Source organism: Gymnodraco acuticeps, unplaced genomic scaffold (genome assembly GCF_902827175.1).
Source record: "Gymnodraco acuticeps unplaced genomic scaffold, fGymAcu1.1, whole genome shotgun sequence".
Lineage (NCBI taxonomy): Eukaryota > Metazoa > Chordata > Actinopteri > Perciformes > Bathydraconidae > Gymnodraco > Gymnodraco acuticeps.
In genome coordinates, this window is record NW_022991285.1 from 175,726 (window position 1) to 191,937 (window position 16,212).

Below are 16,212 nucleotides of genomic sequence, written 5' to 3' on the forward strand. Positions count from 1 at the left end.
AGTTTCAGAGTTAGATAGTTCGCTTGCTATTTGTATTAACAAATGCAGAAGTTCCACGAGGAGGGAAAAAGGCAACGAGCTATAATACTTCCAACCTGATTAGTCACCTGAAACATCGCCATCGCTACGATGGTGTGTTAAAAGCGTACGAAGACGCCTGCGCTGCTAAACTAGTGGCGAATCCAAAGCCAGCTGCAAAGGCACCGGGGCTTTTACCTATCGACGAGGCTTTTGAAAAAGGCAAGAACTTTATTTGGGAAAATAAATATGGTCACTTTGAAGAGTCAAAACTGTTCTTGGCTTTGTTTTGTTCATAGTAGTAATGCTCATGTCATTTGCTCACTACTAGTCTTTTTTTTACCACCAGGTGTGCAAAAACTACAGGTACATTTAATATACATATATATTATATTATTATCGGTTATCGGTATCGGTCTTGAGAAGCAGGAAGTTATCGGTATCGGTTTCAAAAAACCAATATCGTGCATCCCTAATTTAGATGAAGGTGATTGCGCATCTCAATATTGGATTATAAATTTCATACCGGCCAACCCTACCACTTTTGACGTGTTTCTACCGCCTACCGACTTTCCCTACCGATTTTCAATCTTCCCAAACTATAACAAATAAAAATGACACTCCATAGACACTGGACTCGACTTTTGGCGGACACCCTTTGCAGCGTGTCTGTGATCCCATCATACAAACAGTCATCTGTGTTTCTGAAAGAGAAACAACGTGCAGACCGGGGGTAACGAGGAAAGGCAGCGTTACCCCCGGGGCTGATGGGTAATCACTCCCAAATGAGTTTGGATGAGTGGGAACAGAGACGAGGCATTTGAGTCCTGCAGGGTTTTACAGACCAAACATGTCGTTGATGTCAGTGTTTAACAAACTACCACTTTTTCTGAAAAATGCATAAAATTATCCAATATATGTTAAATACATGGTTTATACATGTAATTACTAGGGTTCCATTTCTTCTGATTACCTAATTTGGGCGTTCACATTTGCCGCGTGCAAACCTACCTCTTTTCGATTTGGAAAGGTTGGCATGTATGAAGTTTTATTGAAAGACAATGCCTGATCACATTAAGTTATCGCCTTCCCAAAAGCACGAGACCCTCTGGCCTCATGCCACATGTGGAGCTGCTGTGCAGGAAGTTGTCTTAGTTAAACCAGCTGATCTGAACTTGTTTTCACACTTGGCTCCTTGCTAAGGTCACGCTCATGTCATGTTTGTGCTTGGATTAGCCTCCCGGGCCGGATTTAAATCCTAATCCAGAACACCAACTGGGTCCAAAACTATAGCTGTGCTCACAGTTAGCTTTCTAAAACCAGAGGTGGGAACTAGAGGAGTACAAATACTTCGTTACTGAACTTAAGTACATGTTTCTGGTATCAGTACTTTACTCCACTACCTATTTTTCTGACGACTTTGTACTTTTCTTATATTTCTAACACAAATACCTGTACTTTCTACTTCTTACATGTTGAACACAAATACCTGTACTTTCTACTTCTTACATGTTGAACACAAATACCTGTACTTTCTACTTCTTATATGTTGAACCCAAATACCTGTACTTTCTACTTCTTACATGTTGAACCCAAATACCTGTACTTTCTACTTCTTACATGTTGAACACAAATACCTGTACTTTCTACTTCTTACATTTTGAACCGAAATACCTGTACTTTCTACTTCTTACACTTTGAACACAAATACCTGTACTTTCTACTTCTTACATGTTGAACACAAATACCTGTACTTTCTACTTCTTATATGTTGAACCCAAATACCTGTACTTTCTACTTCTTACATGTTGAACCCAAATACCTGTACTTTCTACTTCTTACATGTTGAACACAAATACCTGTACTTTCTACTTCTTACATGTTGAACACAAATACCTGTACTTTCTACTTCTTACATGTTGAACTCAAATACCTGTACTTTCTACTTCTTACATGTTGAACACAAATACCTGTACTTTCTACTTCTTACATGTTGAACACAAATACCTGTACTTTCTACTTCTTACATGTTGAACTCAAATACCTGTACTTTCTACTTCTTATATGTTGAACCCAAATACCTGTACTTTCTACTTCTTACATGTTGAACACAAATACCTGTACTTTCTACTTCTTACATGTTGAACACAAATACCTGTACTTTCTACTTCTTACATGTTGAACACAAATACCTGTACTTTCTACTTCTTACATGTTGAACTCAAATACCTGTACTTTCTACTACTTCTTACATGTTGAACACAAATACCTGTACTTTCTACTTCTTACATGTTGAACACAAATACCTGTACTTTCTACTTCTTACATGTTGAACTCAAATACCTGTACTTTCTACTTCTTACATGTTGAACACAAATACCTGTACTTTCTACTTCTTACATGTTGAACTCAAATACCTGTACTTTCTACTTCTTACATGTTGAACTCAAATACCTGTACTTTCTACTTCTTACATGTTGAACCCAAATACCTGTACTTTCTACTTCTTACATGTTGAACCCAAATACCTGTACTTTCTACTTCTTACATGTTGAACTCAAATACCTGTACTTTCTACTTCTTACATGTTGAACACAAATACCTGTACTTTCTACTTCTCTCATTTTCCAAACAGCTGGTTCCTTTAGTCTGAATGTGGGTTTGATGCGTGATCATTATTCTTTAGAGTCATTGCGTGCCTATTGATTTGAACACGATCCGTGTATCCATCATTTCCTGGTCTTCTCTAAAGAAGAGGGACCAATGGAAACGTTGTCATGTTGCCGTTGTTCAGCATGGAAACATTCATTAGCTAACAATGACATTATTGTTCTATTAATATAAAGGGAGGTCAGGTACTCTTTAAAGCAGCTGCTAGTTATGGGTACTTTTTACTGAAGTACATTTCAAAGCCTCTTTACTTTGACTTGAGTAAAGAAGTTTAGTCAGTACTTCTACTTTCACCGGAGTATTTTTAAACACGAGTATCTGTACTTCTACTTGAGTAAAGGATGTGTGGACTTTTGCATCTCTGTCTAAAACTCAGAGCTGCTAATGGGAGAATGATATGCTGCTCTGTCCTGTTCTGTGAACATAACACGCTGTGAGTCTTTATAGTGTTTGATGACCTACAATCAGATTTACAAGGTAATTGAATCGAGCTGCTAAGTATGGGAAGATTTCCTGATAATGACTCTGTTTGTTCTGATAATCCTATTCTTATTATTAGCAACACCTGAACTTGGACGCTGCTGACACAGAGTGAACCTTTGGGTGCTTTTGATTTTAACTCAGTGGCGTCATTTAAATCTTACTATTACACGTCTTAGTTGAATACTCGATTCATCCATCCATCCATCTTCTCCCGCTTATCCGTGGTCGGGTCGCGGGGGTAGCAGTTCCAGCAGAGAGCCCCAAACTTTCTTTTCCCTGGCGACATCAACCAGCTCTGACTGGGGGATCCCAAGGCGCTCCCAGGCCAGCGAAGAGATATAATCCCTCCACCTGGTCCTAGGTCTACCCCTTGGTCTCTTCCCAGCTGGACGTGCCTGGAACACCTCCCTAGGGAGGCGCCCAGGTGGCATCCTAACTAGGTGCCCGAACCACCTCAACTGGCTCCTTTCGACGCGAAGGAGGAGCGGCTCAACTCCGAGTCCCTCCCGGATGACTGAACTTCTCACCTTATTATATCCCTAAGGGATACATCAGCCACCCTGCGGAGAAAACCCATCTCGGCCGCTTGTATCCGCGATCTCATTCTTTCGGTCATGATACTCGATTCTGATTGGTCAATTCAGAACATGTGACACGTTAATACAGTAGTACAGACCGCTGTCAAGGACTATCATTTCCTTTAATATTGGGAGTCCAGTTGTTCATTTGTTTAGTATCTGACTGTGTGTGTGTGTGTGTGTGTGTGTGTGTGTGTGTGTGTGTGTGTGTGTGTGTGTGTGTGTGTGTGTGTGTGTGTGTGTGTGTGTGTGTGTGTGTGTGTGTGTGCGAAGGTGCCCATGATGTATTCATTTTGAGTTTCAGGCCTAGAGAGGAGGGGGATTAGTGTTGCTGTTCCTGCTTCAATCCAGTCAGTCTGCACCCACTAATGTCACCATGCTGGTCAGATTTCAGCAAAAACAACACAAGTGGCTGCATAGCTGTGTTCAGTTACATGAACAACAGTCCCATACGTTTGACATTTCATCACCAAAACACTGCACAGAGGTTCATATTCTCCACAGCAGAAGTAATATTCAGATTAATGTGCAATATAATGTTTGGTCGCTGCAGCGTCTTGCAGGATGACTTCATGTGCAGCCAAACTTGAGACTGTGATCCCAGTACAGGAAGTGGCTCTTTAAAAGCTGTGCTGTGTCAACGTTTCACTTTACTGAAGTCCTACTAAAGAATCAGTGGGGGAGTGATGGCTTTATGATAAATGGTACCTGGTCTTTGCAAGCCCTCAAGGCGCCTTTACGTAACAAGTCTGCTTTCACACATTCATACGGAGACAGAGGCTGCTACATGCTCACAGAAACGTACATTCTCACTCACTCACTCACTCACTCACTCACTCACTCACTCACTCACTCACTCACTCACTCACTCACTCACTCACTCACTCACTCACTCACTCACTCACTCACTCACTCACTCACTCACTCACTCACTCACTCACTCACACACACACACACACACACACACACACACACACACACACACACACACACACACACACACACACACACACACACACACACACACACACACACACACACACACACACACACACACACACACACACACACACACACACACACACACACACACACACACACACACACACACACACACACACACACAGTAAACTAAAACTCCTGAACATTAAGCCTGTTACAATTTCATGCTGTTGGGTGCAAGTCTGCCTGTATCAGTTTAATTTACAGTTACTGAGACTTCAGAGTGCTGCTGTGACAAAGGACATGTACCTCATGTTACTACCATACACAGTTAGAGATTGAATGTTAAAACATTAGTCCTCGGTTGTTACACAAAAAGAAGGAATGTAAGGTTTAATCATATTTTAACAACTGTTTCCCTGATCAATAAGTACCGAGGATTTGCTGGTTTCAGCTTCTCAAATGAGGGGATTTCTTACTCCTCTGTATCATATATGAAAGTCAACAAAATATATTTGGAGTTTGGACTTTTGGTCGGACAGAACAAGGCGCTTGAAGATGTCACAATGGTTCGGGACAGTTAAACTATTCACAGTTTTCTGACATTTTGCAGAGTATGAATCAACTATTTGACATTACATTACATATCATTTAGCTGAGGCTTTTTATCCAAAGCGACATACAATACATGCAAAAACCATAAAGAATCAAACTCCGAACAACAAGGAAAGTGATATATTCACAGCGAGATCATACCATAGTAAGTGCTGGTGAATCAGTAACAAAGCCTAAATTAACTCAACAACACCATTTGAGTACACCACAGGCAACTTAAACCCTAATTAGGGTACTTCTTATTTGCATTACACACAGTATGACACACTGCAATGTATGGAAGCAAATGTGACTTAAAAGTAAAACCAATACTGTCAATTTGACTTCTCTGATCAACTTTACATATACATTATAAAATAACAACAAGGCATTGCACCCTCCCCACAATGAGCTGTTACAGGATGTGTGTTTTGTAAATTGTGTAACTTTTTATTTCATTATTACTTTTTTACTTTTTTATGCATGCTTCTAGGTCAAGGTCAAGGTTCAAGGTCCTTTATTTGTCATACGAACATAGCTACAGAGTAGTTATGTCGATGTAAATCTTAGGTCACAGGCTTCTCCAACAGTGCAACACAATAATACAGAAAAACTGAAAAATATAGTGCAAGTAAATATTAAAAAGTGAATACAAAAAGAAAAATGTAACATTAAGCTGTCTTTGGCTCTTTTTCTGCTGTAACAATGTACATTTCCCCTCTGTGGGACTAATAAAGGTATTCTGATTCTGATTCTGATGAATATGTCCCCCTACCTCAGCGCTACATATATAAAAACACATTCATTGAGTCACATTGCTCGCTGATGAGATAAGCTCCCTGGAAGAGGCCTTCAGGAACACTTGGTCTGACGGAGAAATGAATCAGCATTCCTTCCAGTTCAGAGCCGTCCAAACCACCGGCGAGAGTCTGACTGCTGCGGCAGGAATCTGTCCCGAGCCACAGTCAAACCCACAAGACAGACACAAGGCCGCCTGCCCTCGTGGTTTGGTTTCATCAATCCGTGACACATATACCTCTTTCACACCAACGGTGTTTCAGGGCCGGTTCGGAGCTGGAGCTTGAAAAGCACCGGGTTTTCCTGTTCACACCGCAGCGGAGCAGCCTCTTAGCTCCGGAATTCGGTTCGTTTCAAGCACCAAAAAATTGTCCGGCTGGAGCAAAAGCACCGCATACGTCACGCTAACATCGAGGCGGGGGCGGGATCAACTCCTGAACAACAACAAAAAGCCCACGCTTTATCCAGCTTGTACACAACGATGGAGAAACTTAACAAGCAGTAGTGGTCCACTGAAGAGACCAGCTACCTACTGGGAATCTGGTCTTCCGAAGAGGTACAGAGGAAACTGGAGCACAATCGGCCATTGTTATTGTTGTCGGTGTGAGCTGTGAGGGGTTTCTGCGCGGTTTGGCTTTATGAAGCAAGCACGCAAACGGTTACGTCATGACGCAAACGATGACGCAGCACCAGTCGGACTCTGGGCGGTGTGAAAAGAGCCGGAGCTAAACCGAAGAACCGGTTTTGAACCTGAAAAGCTCTAGCACGGAGCTTGAACCGGAATTGCGGTGGTGTGAATGAGGTATTTGTGATGTTTCATTCGTGAGCGATCCGATTCTTTTGAACGGCTCGTTGGTACGAACGAAGGGAACCGAGTCGTACTTGGTGAGAGCCGATCTTTTTATCGTTGGTTCACCGCCTGCCATAAATCTACTCGCCTATATGTGAACAGTGAAAAAGCTTGATTTTGTTCCCCAAGCGTACTCCAACGCCACTTAAAAAAAAAAATTGCTCTTTTGAACGACTCTCGGAAAGGAACGAAGCCATAAGATCCGGCTCCCTTCAAAGAGCCGTAATTCCCATCACTACATAGCACGATATCTGCACCATGACTAATCCAGCAGTGCAGGTATGAGAGTCAGCTGACATGTCAGAGCACGCACAGGAAACACCTCTCACCACAGACACCTGCATCTGCTCCTCTAAGTGCCACACAAATATTTATTAACTACAGTCATTTCCTAAATACCAACCTTCAAATCCATCCTCACCACTACAAACCTTTAGCTAGTCTACGTAGCTTCAGGGCTGTTAGCTTGGTTACTTTGGAATAAGCCTCAATCCTACCACAGGATCATTCTAAAACTCAGACATAATCTAAAACAAATACAACACTTTATTATTTCCAGACTTAAAGGATCATATGCTGATGTCCAGGTGTATATCAGTATGTAGTGTCTCTACTTTAAAGAGTCTTCTCCTGCTGATGTCCAGGTGTATATCAGTATGTAGTGTCTCTACTTTAAAGAGTCCTCTCCTGCTGATGTTCAGGTGTATATCAGTATGTAGTGTCTCTACTTTAAAGAGTCCTCTCCTGCTGATGTTCAGGTCTATATCAGTATGTAGTGTCTCTACTTTAAAGAGTCCTCTCCTGCTGATGTTCAGGTGTATATCAGTATGTAGTGTATCTACTTTAAAGAGTCCTCTCCTGCTGATGTTCAGGTGTATATCATGTAGTGTCTCTACTTTAAAGAGTCCTCTCCTGCTGATGTTCAGGTGTATATCAGTATGTAGTGTCTCTAGTTTAAAGAGTCCTCTCCTGCTGATGTCCAGGTGTATATCAGTATGTAGTGTCTCTACTTTAAAGAGTCCTCTCCTGCTGATGTTCAGGTGTATATCAGTATGTAGTGTCTCTACTTTAAAGAGTCCTCTCCTGCTGATGTTCAGGTGTATATCAGTATGTAGTGGCTCTACTTTAAAGAGTCCTCTCCTGCTGATATTCACATGTATATCAGAATATAGTGTCTCTACTTTAAAGAGTCCTCTCCTACTGATGTTCAGGTGTATATTAGTATGTAGTGTCTCTACTTTAAAGAGTCCTCTCCTGCTGATGTTCAGGTGTATATCAGTATGTAGTGTCACTACTTTAAAGAGTCCTCTCCTGCTGATGTTCAGGTGTATATCAGTATGTAGTGTCTCTACTTTAAAGAGTCCTCTCCTGCTGATGTTCAGGTGTATATCAGTATGTAGTGTCTCTACTTTAAAGAGTGCTCTCCTGCTGATGTTCAGGTGTATATCAGTATGTAGTGTCTCTACTTTAAAGAGTCCTCTCCTGCTAATGTTCAGGAGTATATCAGTATGTAGTGTATCTACTTTAAAGAGTCCTCTCCTGCTGATGTTCAGGTGTATATCAGTATGTAGTGTCTCTACTTTAAAGAGTCCTCTCCTGCTGATGTTCAGGTGTATATCAGTATGTAGTGTCTCTACTTTAAAGAGTCCTCTCCTGTTGATATTCAGGTGTATATCAGTATGTAGTGTCTCTACTTTAAAGAGTCCTCTCCTGCTGATGTTCAGGTGTATATCAGAATATCGTGTCTCTACTTTAAAGAGTCCTCTCCTGCTGATGTTCAGGTGTATATCACTGTCACGGAGGTGATCTCTGGGCTCATAGATCTCGGCCTCCGTTACGGGTTGTTTAGTTTTTTGTTGTTGAAAAGTGTTCCCCTTTCCCATGTCTGTCGTTGATTGTGTGCACCTGGTGCCCTGTGTTGTCTCCTCCCCCCTCACCTGTGTCCTGTTGGGTTGGGCATTTAGGCTCTGGGGTTTTGCTGTTAGAGAGGCAGGTAGTGTGTGTGAGATCCTTGTGGCTGCAGGCTGTGCTGTGCTCAAGGAAACAACAGCAGGATTAAGGCTGTGTGTGTCATTGTGTTCCTGACTTAATAAATGCCCACACCGGGTTGTATTTTGGACGTTCTGCCTCTGCCTCCTTGCTTGGTCGGGCCGCTCAATTGTCAGCTTCACAATCACTATGTAGTGTCTCTACTTTAAAGAGTCCTCTCCTGCTGGTGTTCAGGTCTATATCAGTATGTAGTGTCTCTACTTTAAAGAGTCCTCTCCTGCTGGTGTTCAGGTCTATATCAGTATGTAGTGTCTCTACTTTAAAGAGTCCTCTCCTGCTGATGTTCAGGTGTATATCAGTATGTAGTGTCTCTACTTTAAAGAGTCCTCTCCTGCTGATGTTCAGGTGTATATCAGTATGTAGTGTCTCTACTTTAAAGAGTCCTCTCCAGCTGATGTTCAGGTGTATATCAGTATGTAGTGTCTCTACTTTAAAGAGTCCTCTCCTGCTGGTGTTCAGGTCTAGATCAGGATGTAGTGTCTCTACTTTAAAGAGTCCTCTCCTGCTGATGTTCAGGTGTATATCAGTATGTAGTGTCTCTACTTTAAAGAGTCCTCTCCTGCTGATGTTCAGGTGTATATCAGTATGTAGTGTCTCTACTTTAAAGAGTCCTCTCTTTGTTTTTGGAGTAAAACTTAGTCCATCGTCTTGATAAGCCAAGTTATAAATAAAATATGAGTCAATTAAACCTGTTTTAATGGAACGATTGCCAACTTTGAGCAAAGAAGCTACTAGATTGATTGCAAGGCTTCCAGATTAGACAGCTACACAAATATATTCATATCGGATGTTTCCCTCATTCTTTATGTATGCGTCCTTTTCCATCTGTGTGTATGCTACAGTGAATTCCCCAAAGAGTTCTTTATCACAGCAGTGAATCAGAATATTCTTGAAGATGGCAAACAGCTTTAGCTTTACTCCTGTACGGATGTTTGGGGAAATAACCACTGTCAGCCTGAAGAGACATGGAGGTAAATTCATCTGTCCCCACTGAATCCTAAGAAACAGCTTTAACTGACATTACCCTGCACCAGACATATTAATATTATTGTGTGTCCGTACTGGCAAAAATATGAGATGGACAGTAAAGACAGGGGTTATGCTGCAGGAGTGGTTTGAGGGGAAGATGTCCTGCTGTAAAGAACAAGTTAAAAGTCAATGTAACTACCTTTATGCTTAAAGGTCCCATGTCATGCTTTTCTGGTTATCACCGTCCCCTTGTGTTATGAAGGTTTTTCTGCATGTAACGGTCTGCAGAGTCACAAACCCTCAAAGTACACCCTGTAGCGAGTAAAACTCTAACACAGAGAAGACCTGTCTGTGCTGCCCCAGAACGCCTCGTTGGGGATTTCTCTTTTTCCATTGTTTACTTCTTGGGTATAGTGACTTATTGCGGGTATAGCGACGTTACGTCCGCGGAGCCGTTACGTTTGGACCAATTCGTGGACTTCCTCACACACAAGGCAAGGCAAGTTTATTTATATAGCACCTTTCAACACAAGGCAATTCAAGGTGCTTTACAAAAATGAAAGACATTCAGACAAAGGCATTTCAAAACAGTAAAAGATAATAAAAGAAACATTAAAAGAAAAAATACATGAATAAAAAGTACATGAATAAAAAGTTACAGTGCAGTTTAAGATATGAATAGTTCACACAGAAGTTCCACTTTACTGATGAACACAACGGCTCAGTTTCAATTAAAAGCAGCGACAAAAAGAAAAGTCTTCAGCCTTGAAAGTAGTAAGAGTTGTAGCGGACCTGCAGGTTTCTGGGAGTTGGTTCCAGATATTTGGAGCATAACACACACACACACACACACACACACACACATACACACACACACACACACACTCGGCGGGACGTTGCGAGGCTCGCTGCCGCGAGGAGCGGGACACTGTGAGCCGGCTCACTGGTGTGGGGTCGGAGAGACAGCGAGACACCGCGAAACTCAGCCTGGGCACACACACAAATTCCCAGCCAGGCTGCGGGTGTGTGTGTGTGTGTGTTCGGGCTGAGTTTCGCTGTGTCTCACAGTCTCGCAGACGGCCACTGGGCTCACAGGGAGGGGGGGGGGGGGGGGGCAGGAGCTCCAACAAGCCGTTTAGGACAGAGAGTGAATACACATACTATACAGAGATGCTGTATGAGAAACCAATGTGAGTTTGGAACATTGCACAATATATATTTATTCTAGTAGACCTCAACAATGGAGTTATGATCAGTAGAAATGGCCATGACATGGGACCTTTAATAGAAAATGCTTTAAGGGTATATATTCTACCTTTGATAGGATTTGGAGAAGCTTTTTATAATTTCTCAAGAACGCCACAACAGCCTTTATATGATTTTGCGATTTCATGTCACATGTGTATGCTTATTTTTCTTTTATTGTGTATTCATTTGATTTAAAAAACATGCAGATGTATTTACTTTTGAAACATGTAATGGGACTCGTTGAAGTACCTTTTCATAAAACTTTGTAGGAAGATGCCCTGATGTGTATCCACTATATCTTTTGCTCCTTGCTTGATGTTCTTGTTTACCATCAGTGTTGGGACCAACGCGTTACTTTTTTGGCAGTAACTAGTACTCTAACGCATTACTTTTTAAATTCAGTAACTCAGTTACCGTTACTACATGGTGCGTTACTCCGCTACTGCGTTTTATATAGTCAACAGCCAGGCGAACAGAGATGATAACTGTACTTAAGTACAGTACTTGAGTAAATGTACTTAGATACTTCCTGTGTCACATGCGGAGACGGGCTGTGGGCGTGTTTGTGTTGTTTACTAACAAGACTATCATGGCGGCGGCGGAGCTCAAGTCTAGTTTCTCCACCTGGAGATATTCTCACTATTTCACTTTTGTCGAGCACAAAGAAAATAACGTTTTAGTTAAATGTAAGTTGTGTCTTGGCGGGTCAAAGATCCTATCTACTGCCCAAACCAGTCATTCAAATCTCTTAAAACATCTGCAAAAACAACATGCTGGGACGAAGCTAGTAGCTAAGACCACAGAGACTCAGCCGACGCCACTCCGCCTCCACCTAAGCAACAGCGGCTGGATTTTAACCAAGGGACTGCTGGCCAGGGAAAAGTCGATAAAGCCATTGCACGGTATGTTGTAGAACACATGCAGGCTATTGCTACAGTGGAGTCACCCGCTTTCAGGGAGCTAGTTAGCATGATAGCATGTCCGGGCGGCACACGGCATATGGGACGGAAAACTTTGTCCAACTACCTGGAGAAAGAATATACAAAAATGGAAAGCCAGCTAATATCGATGCAATCCAGATTGCATATAATGCATGTCAAGTTGATCAACAGATTGTATTATTCTCCAATGCAATAACAGTACTGAAATGAAGGCTATAAGGGCATTAATGGGAGCCCTTTTTGTAAGTAACTAAAACGTTACTTTTCACAGTAACGCATTACTTTTTGGTGTAAGTAATCAGTAAAGTAACTGAGTTACTTTTGAAATGAAGTAACTAGTAATGGTAACTAGTTCCTGGTTTTCAGTAACTAGCACAACACTGTTTACCATATACGCTGTTCTCTATTTTTCTCTCCAAAAACCCTTCACACATCACAAGGTCTGAAGACTTGTTGCTTAAAATCTTCTCTGTGGTTCTAATTTGGTTGGGATTTTCCTTCTGCTGTACGACTCTCTCTCACACACTCTGATCAAATGTATAGCAGGTTCACTTACGTTTCATCTGGGCCAGGTGTGGGCATCTGTCCTGTTGGTCCAAAATAAACACATAAATTAAACATTAAACACTGTGTTAACAAGCGCCTTATTCATCATGAAGAGAGACCTATTTTAATTTAATTTCATAAGAGAGAATTAGATGTCGTTTATTCACACCAAATTGTATTTCTTTTTATCCCAGCAGCACGTTTACAGGCATTACACAAGTTTACAAATTTAAAAATAAGATGAAAATAGATTTTTTTAAATCGACATAAACATACATAGAAATACGAAATATAAAAAATACAAAATATGTTAGAATACTTGATAATAAACCATTATAATACTAATAACAAATTTGTAAACATAAGATAATATATGCATTATATACGCGTATAAAGTAGTTTTATTATACAATTGTTTTATTCAAATGGAGAGAAGAAGACTGAGTGCAATCCTTTTTTAGCTTTATGACTTCCTGATGCCACCAACTATCTCCAAATGTGGGTTTAATAAAGTTTAATCTAATCAAATGGAAAAGAAAACACCATGGCTTCTTGGTTACTTAACAAATCGGAGAAAAATGCAATCTCCTTGGACACACACGCTACCGATGAAAAGGATAGTTTCACTTCAATAATACAAATAATTCAAAGAGTAAATATAAATGTGAGCTCACCCAGTTTGACGTACAGCACCCCGGTGGCAGAGATGACCTTCAGAGAGTTGGAGGCCACACACTGGTAGTACCCGGTGTCCGTGGTGTCCAGGTCTTGGATCCGCAGCTTGGACCCGGCCTCGATCTTCCGGATGGTGATGCGACCCTGCTCCTGCACCACCGGGGCGTCGTTCTTCAGCCAGCGGATGGAGGGCCGGGGGTTCCCCGTCACCCTGCAGTGCAGCGTGGCCGTCTGGCCCTGGAAGTGCGTGATGTTGTTCACCGGCTCCTGAAACTCCAGGAAGTATCCATGAGGAGCTGAAACAGAAAGGGTCCGAGGTTAGAGATCTTAGTTAGTTTTTTTAGGCAGCATGTTAGCTCTCCTCCTCAGTCCTCTGCAGACTCCTCGCTGCTGTGGTTCTTTTAAACTTTCCTTTTATGGCTTTTTCAGACTCCTTAGCCCTCCATATACACCATGCACACATCATATGAGCCATTCCTCATACTCTTCATACTCCATACTGTAAACCTTGCACAGTACTTTGTATATTCTACACAATAGAAATTCTTTAAAGAGTGCTTGTGCATCTTAAATTCTGAGTCATTTGTAATTATATTGTGCTTTATATATATATATATATATATATATATATATATATAAGACATGTATATACAGTATAAGTATATTTATACTGTTTATACTAGGGCTGTCAAGTTATTAACGCGTTAACGCAAAAAAAAATTAACGCCACTAATTATTTTAACGCGATTAACACATGTGTATTTTTTGTCCTCGGCCGCCCCGTAGTTTCAGAGCGCATCGAGTTTAAAATACCATCTACCAGCTGATGCTGACAGCCCCGCTCCTGCTGCCCGCTTGTGGCAGACCACACGCTCACCGGCAGGCACCGACTGGCTGTTGGGAGGACCGGGAGGGTGTGTGTATGTGTGGCCCGAGCGAGCGAGAGAGAGACCTTACGTGCATTGTTGTTGTTAGCATCTGGTGCTAGCTAGCTGCGCTAATGGATAGAAGGAGCTGTTTAAATGAAAACAGAGGAGCGACATTTCGCCACAACTGCGCCGAGCACTTGACTTTATGCAGGAAGCCAGACAGTGGGACATTGTACGAAAAGTCAGCACACTCAGCACGGATAGTGCGCAACATGATTGCAGCGTCCAGGCAGCTCCCGTTCGAGCATATGCCTTGAGTTGCACACACACACACACACACACACACACACACACACACACACACACACACACACACACACACACACACACACACACACACACACACACACACACACACACACACACACACACACACACACACACACACACACACACACACACACACACACACACACACACACACACACACACACACACACACACACCATTTGTATTGTATTATTGAATGAGAGAGGTTCCAGGTTGTTGTGTTTAATATTCATGAGAATATTTGCCATTGTTCAAATGATAATAAACATTAGCATAAAGCACATTTGTCCACTCATATGTTGATAAGAGTATTACAAACTTGAAAATATTCTTCTAAGGTACATTTAGAACAGATCAAAAATATGCGATTAATTTGCGATGAATCGCGATTAACTATTTTAATCGACTGACAGCCCTAGTTTATTCATGTCTCATATTTATATTTCTTGTAAAATGTCCTTTTTCCTTTTTTATTTTTGTTTAAAAAGGAATCTTTTTACAACCCAATTCCTTTTACAGTGCACCATTATGCACCAAGCTAATTCCTTGTTTGTGTAAACCTACTTTGCAATAAACCTGATTCTGATGCTGATTATAATAATAGGTAATAAATAAATCATGTTTAATAATAAATCTATATTAACAAAAACAGTTTCCTTTTTGACACATTGCCAGCTCGTTGTATGTCACATCATAATGTTGACCAGTTATATGTTAGCGACTAATGGCAGATATTCTCCAACATAAACACAGGCAGCAGACACACAGCGCTCTGTTTAAACCTCTCTGTGTGTGTGTGTGTGTGTGTGTGTGTGTGTGTGTGTGTGTGTGTGTGTGTGTGTGTGTGTGTGTGTGTGTGTGTGTGTGTGTGTGTGTGCAGAGCCATTAACACACCAGCATGTGTGGTCAGAAACAATCTGTGCACTCATGACTCATGGAGCCAATAGCAGAGGTCCCTGTTAACCTTAATGGGACATGAGCAGAGGACAACATCCACATCAGACAGAACACCACATCTTGTGGACAGAGCGCCGTGGAGTTTCTGAGACATTTCTCAGTAGTGGCAAGAGAAGGGGTGTAAAGCGTTGCAATATTAACTGTAAAACCAGCTGTGTGTGTGTGTGTGTGTGTGTGTGTGTGTGTGTGTGTGTGTGTGTGTGTGTGTGTGTGTGTGTGTGTGTGTGTGTGTTAGGAGCATGTGCCAAGGTTTCCCTCCTCCTGTGTCCTCCTTGCAACATCCACAGAACCATTATAAACACAAGTCCATCACCCCGAAGGTCAACACAAGTCAAACACAGTCTGTTATAATCACAGAGTCACTGACACACACACACACACACACACACACACACACACACACACACACACACACACACACACACACGCACACACACACACACACACACACACACACACACACACACACACACACACACACACACACACACAACACACACACACACACACACACACACACACACACACACACACACACACACACACACACACACACACACACACACACACACACTGGAGCATGATGGGAAGGGTTAGCTACTAGCAAAGACCTAAGACTTGACCTTAGGAAACTGCGAACACGAAGACTTAAAGCAGACATTCAGAAGCGTTTCAGAATGACATCTGGGATTAAT

General features: G+C 41.8%; 1 protein-coding gene across 1 annotated transcript in view; it reads right to left on the bottom strand.

The window, feature by feature from the left end:
- ror2 (receptor tyrosine kinase-like orphan receptor 2) overlaps positions 1-16,212 on the bottom strand; it is a 76,801-nt gene that overhangs the window by 14,581 nt on the left and 46,008 nt on the right. Inside the window, 2 exon segments of the mRNA XM_034239879.1 lie at positions 12,697-12,727; positions 13,361-13,657. Of these exon segments, the coding sequence (XP_034095770.1) occupies positions 12,697-12,727; positions 13,361-13,657 (328 nt within the window).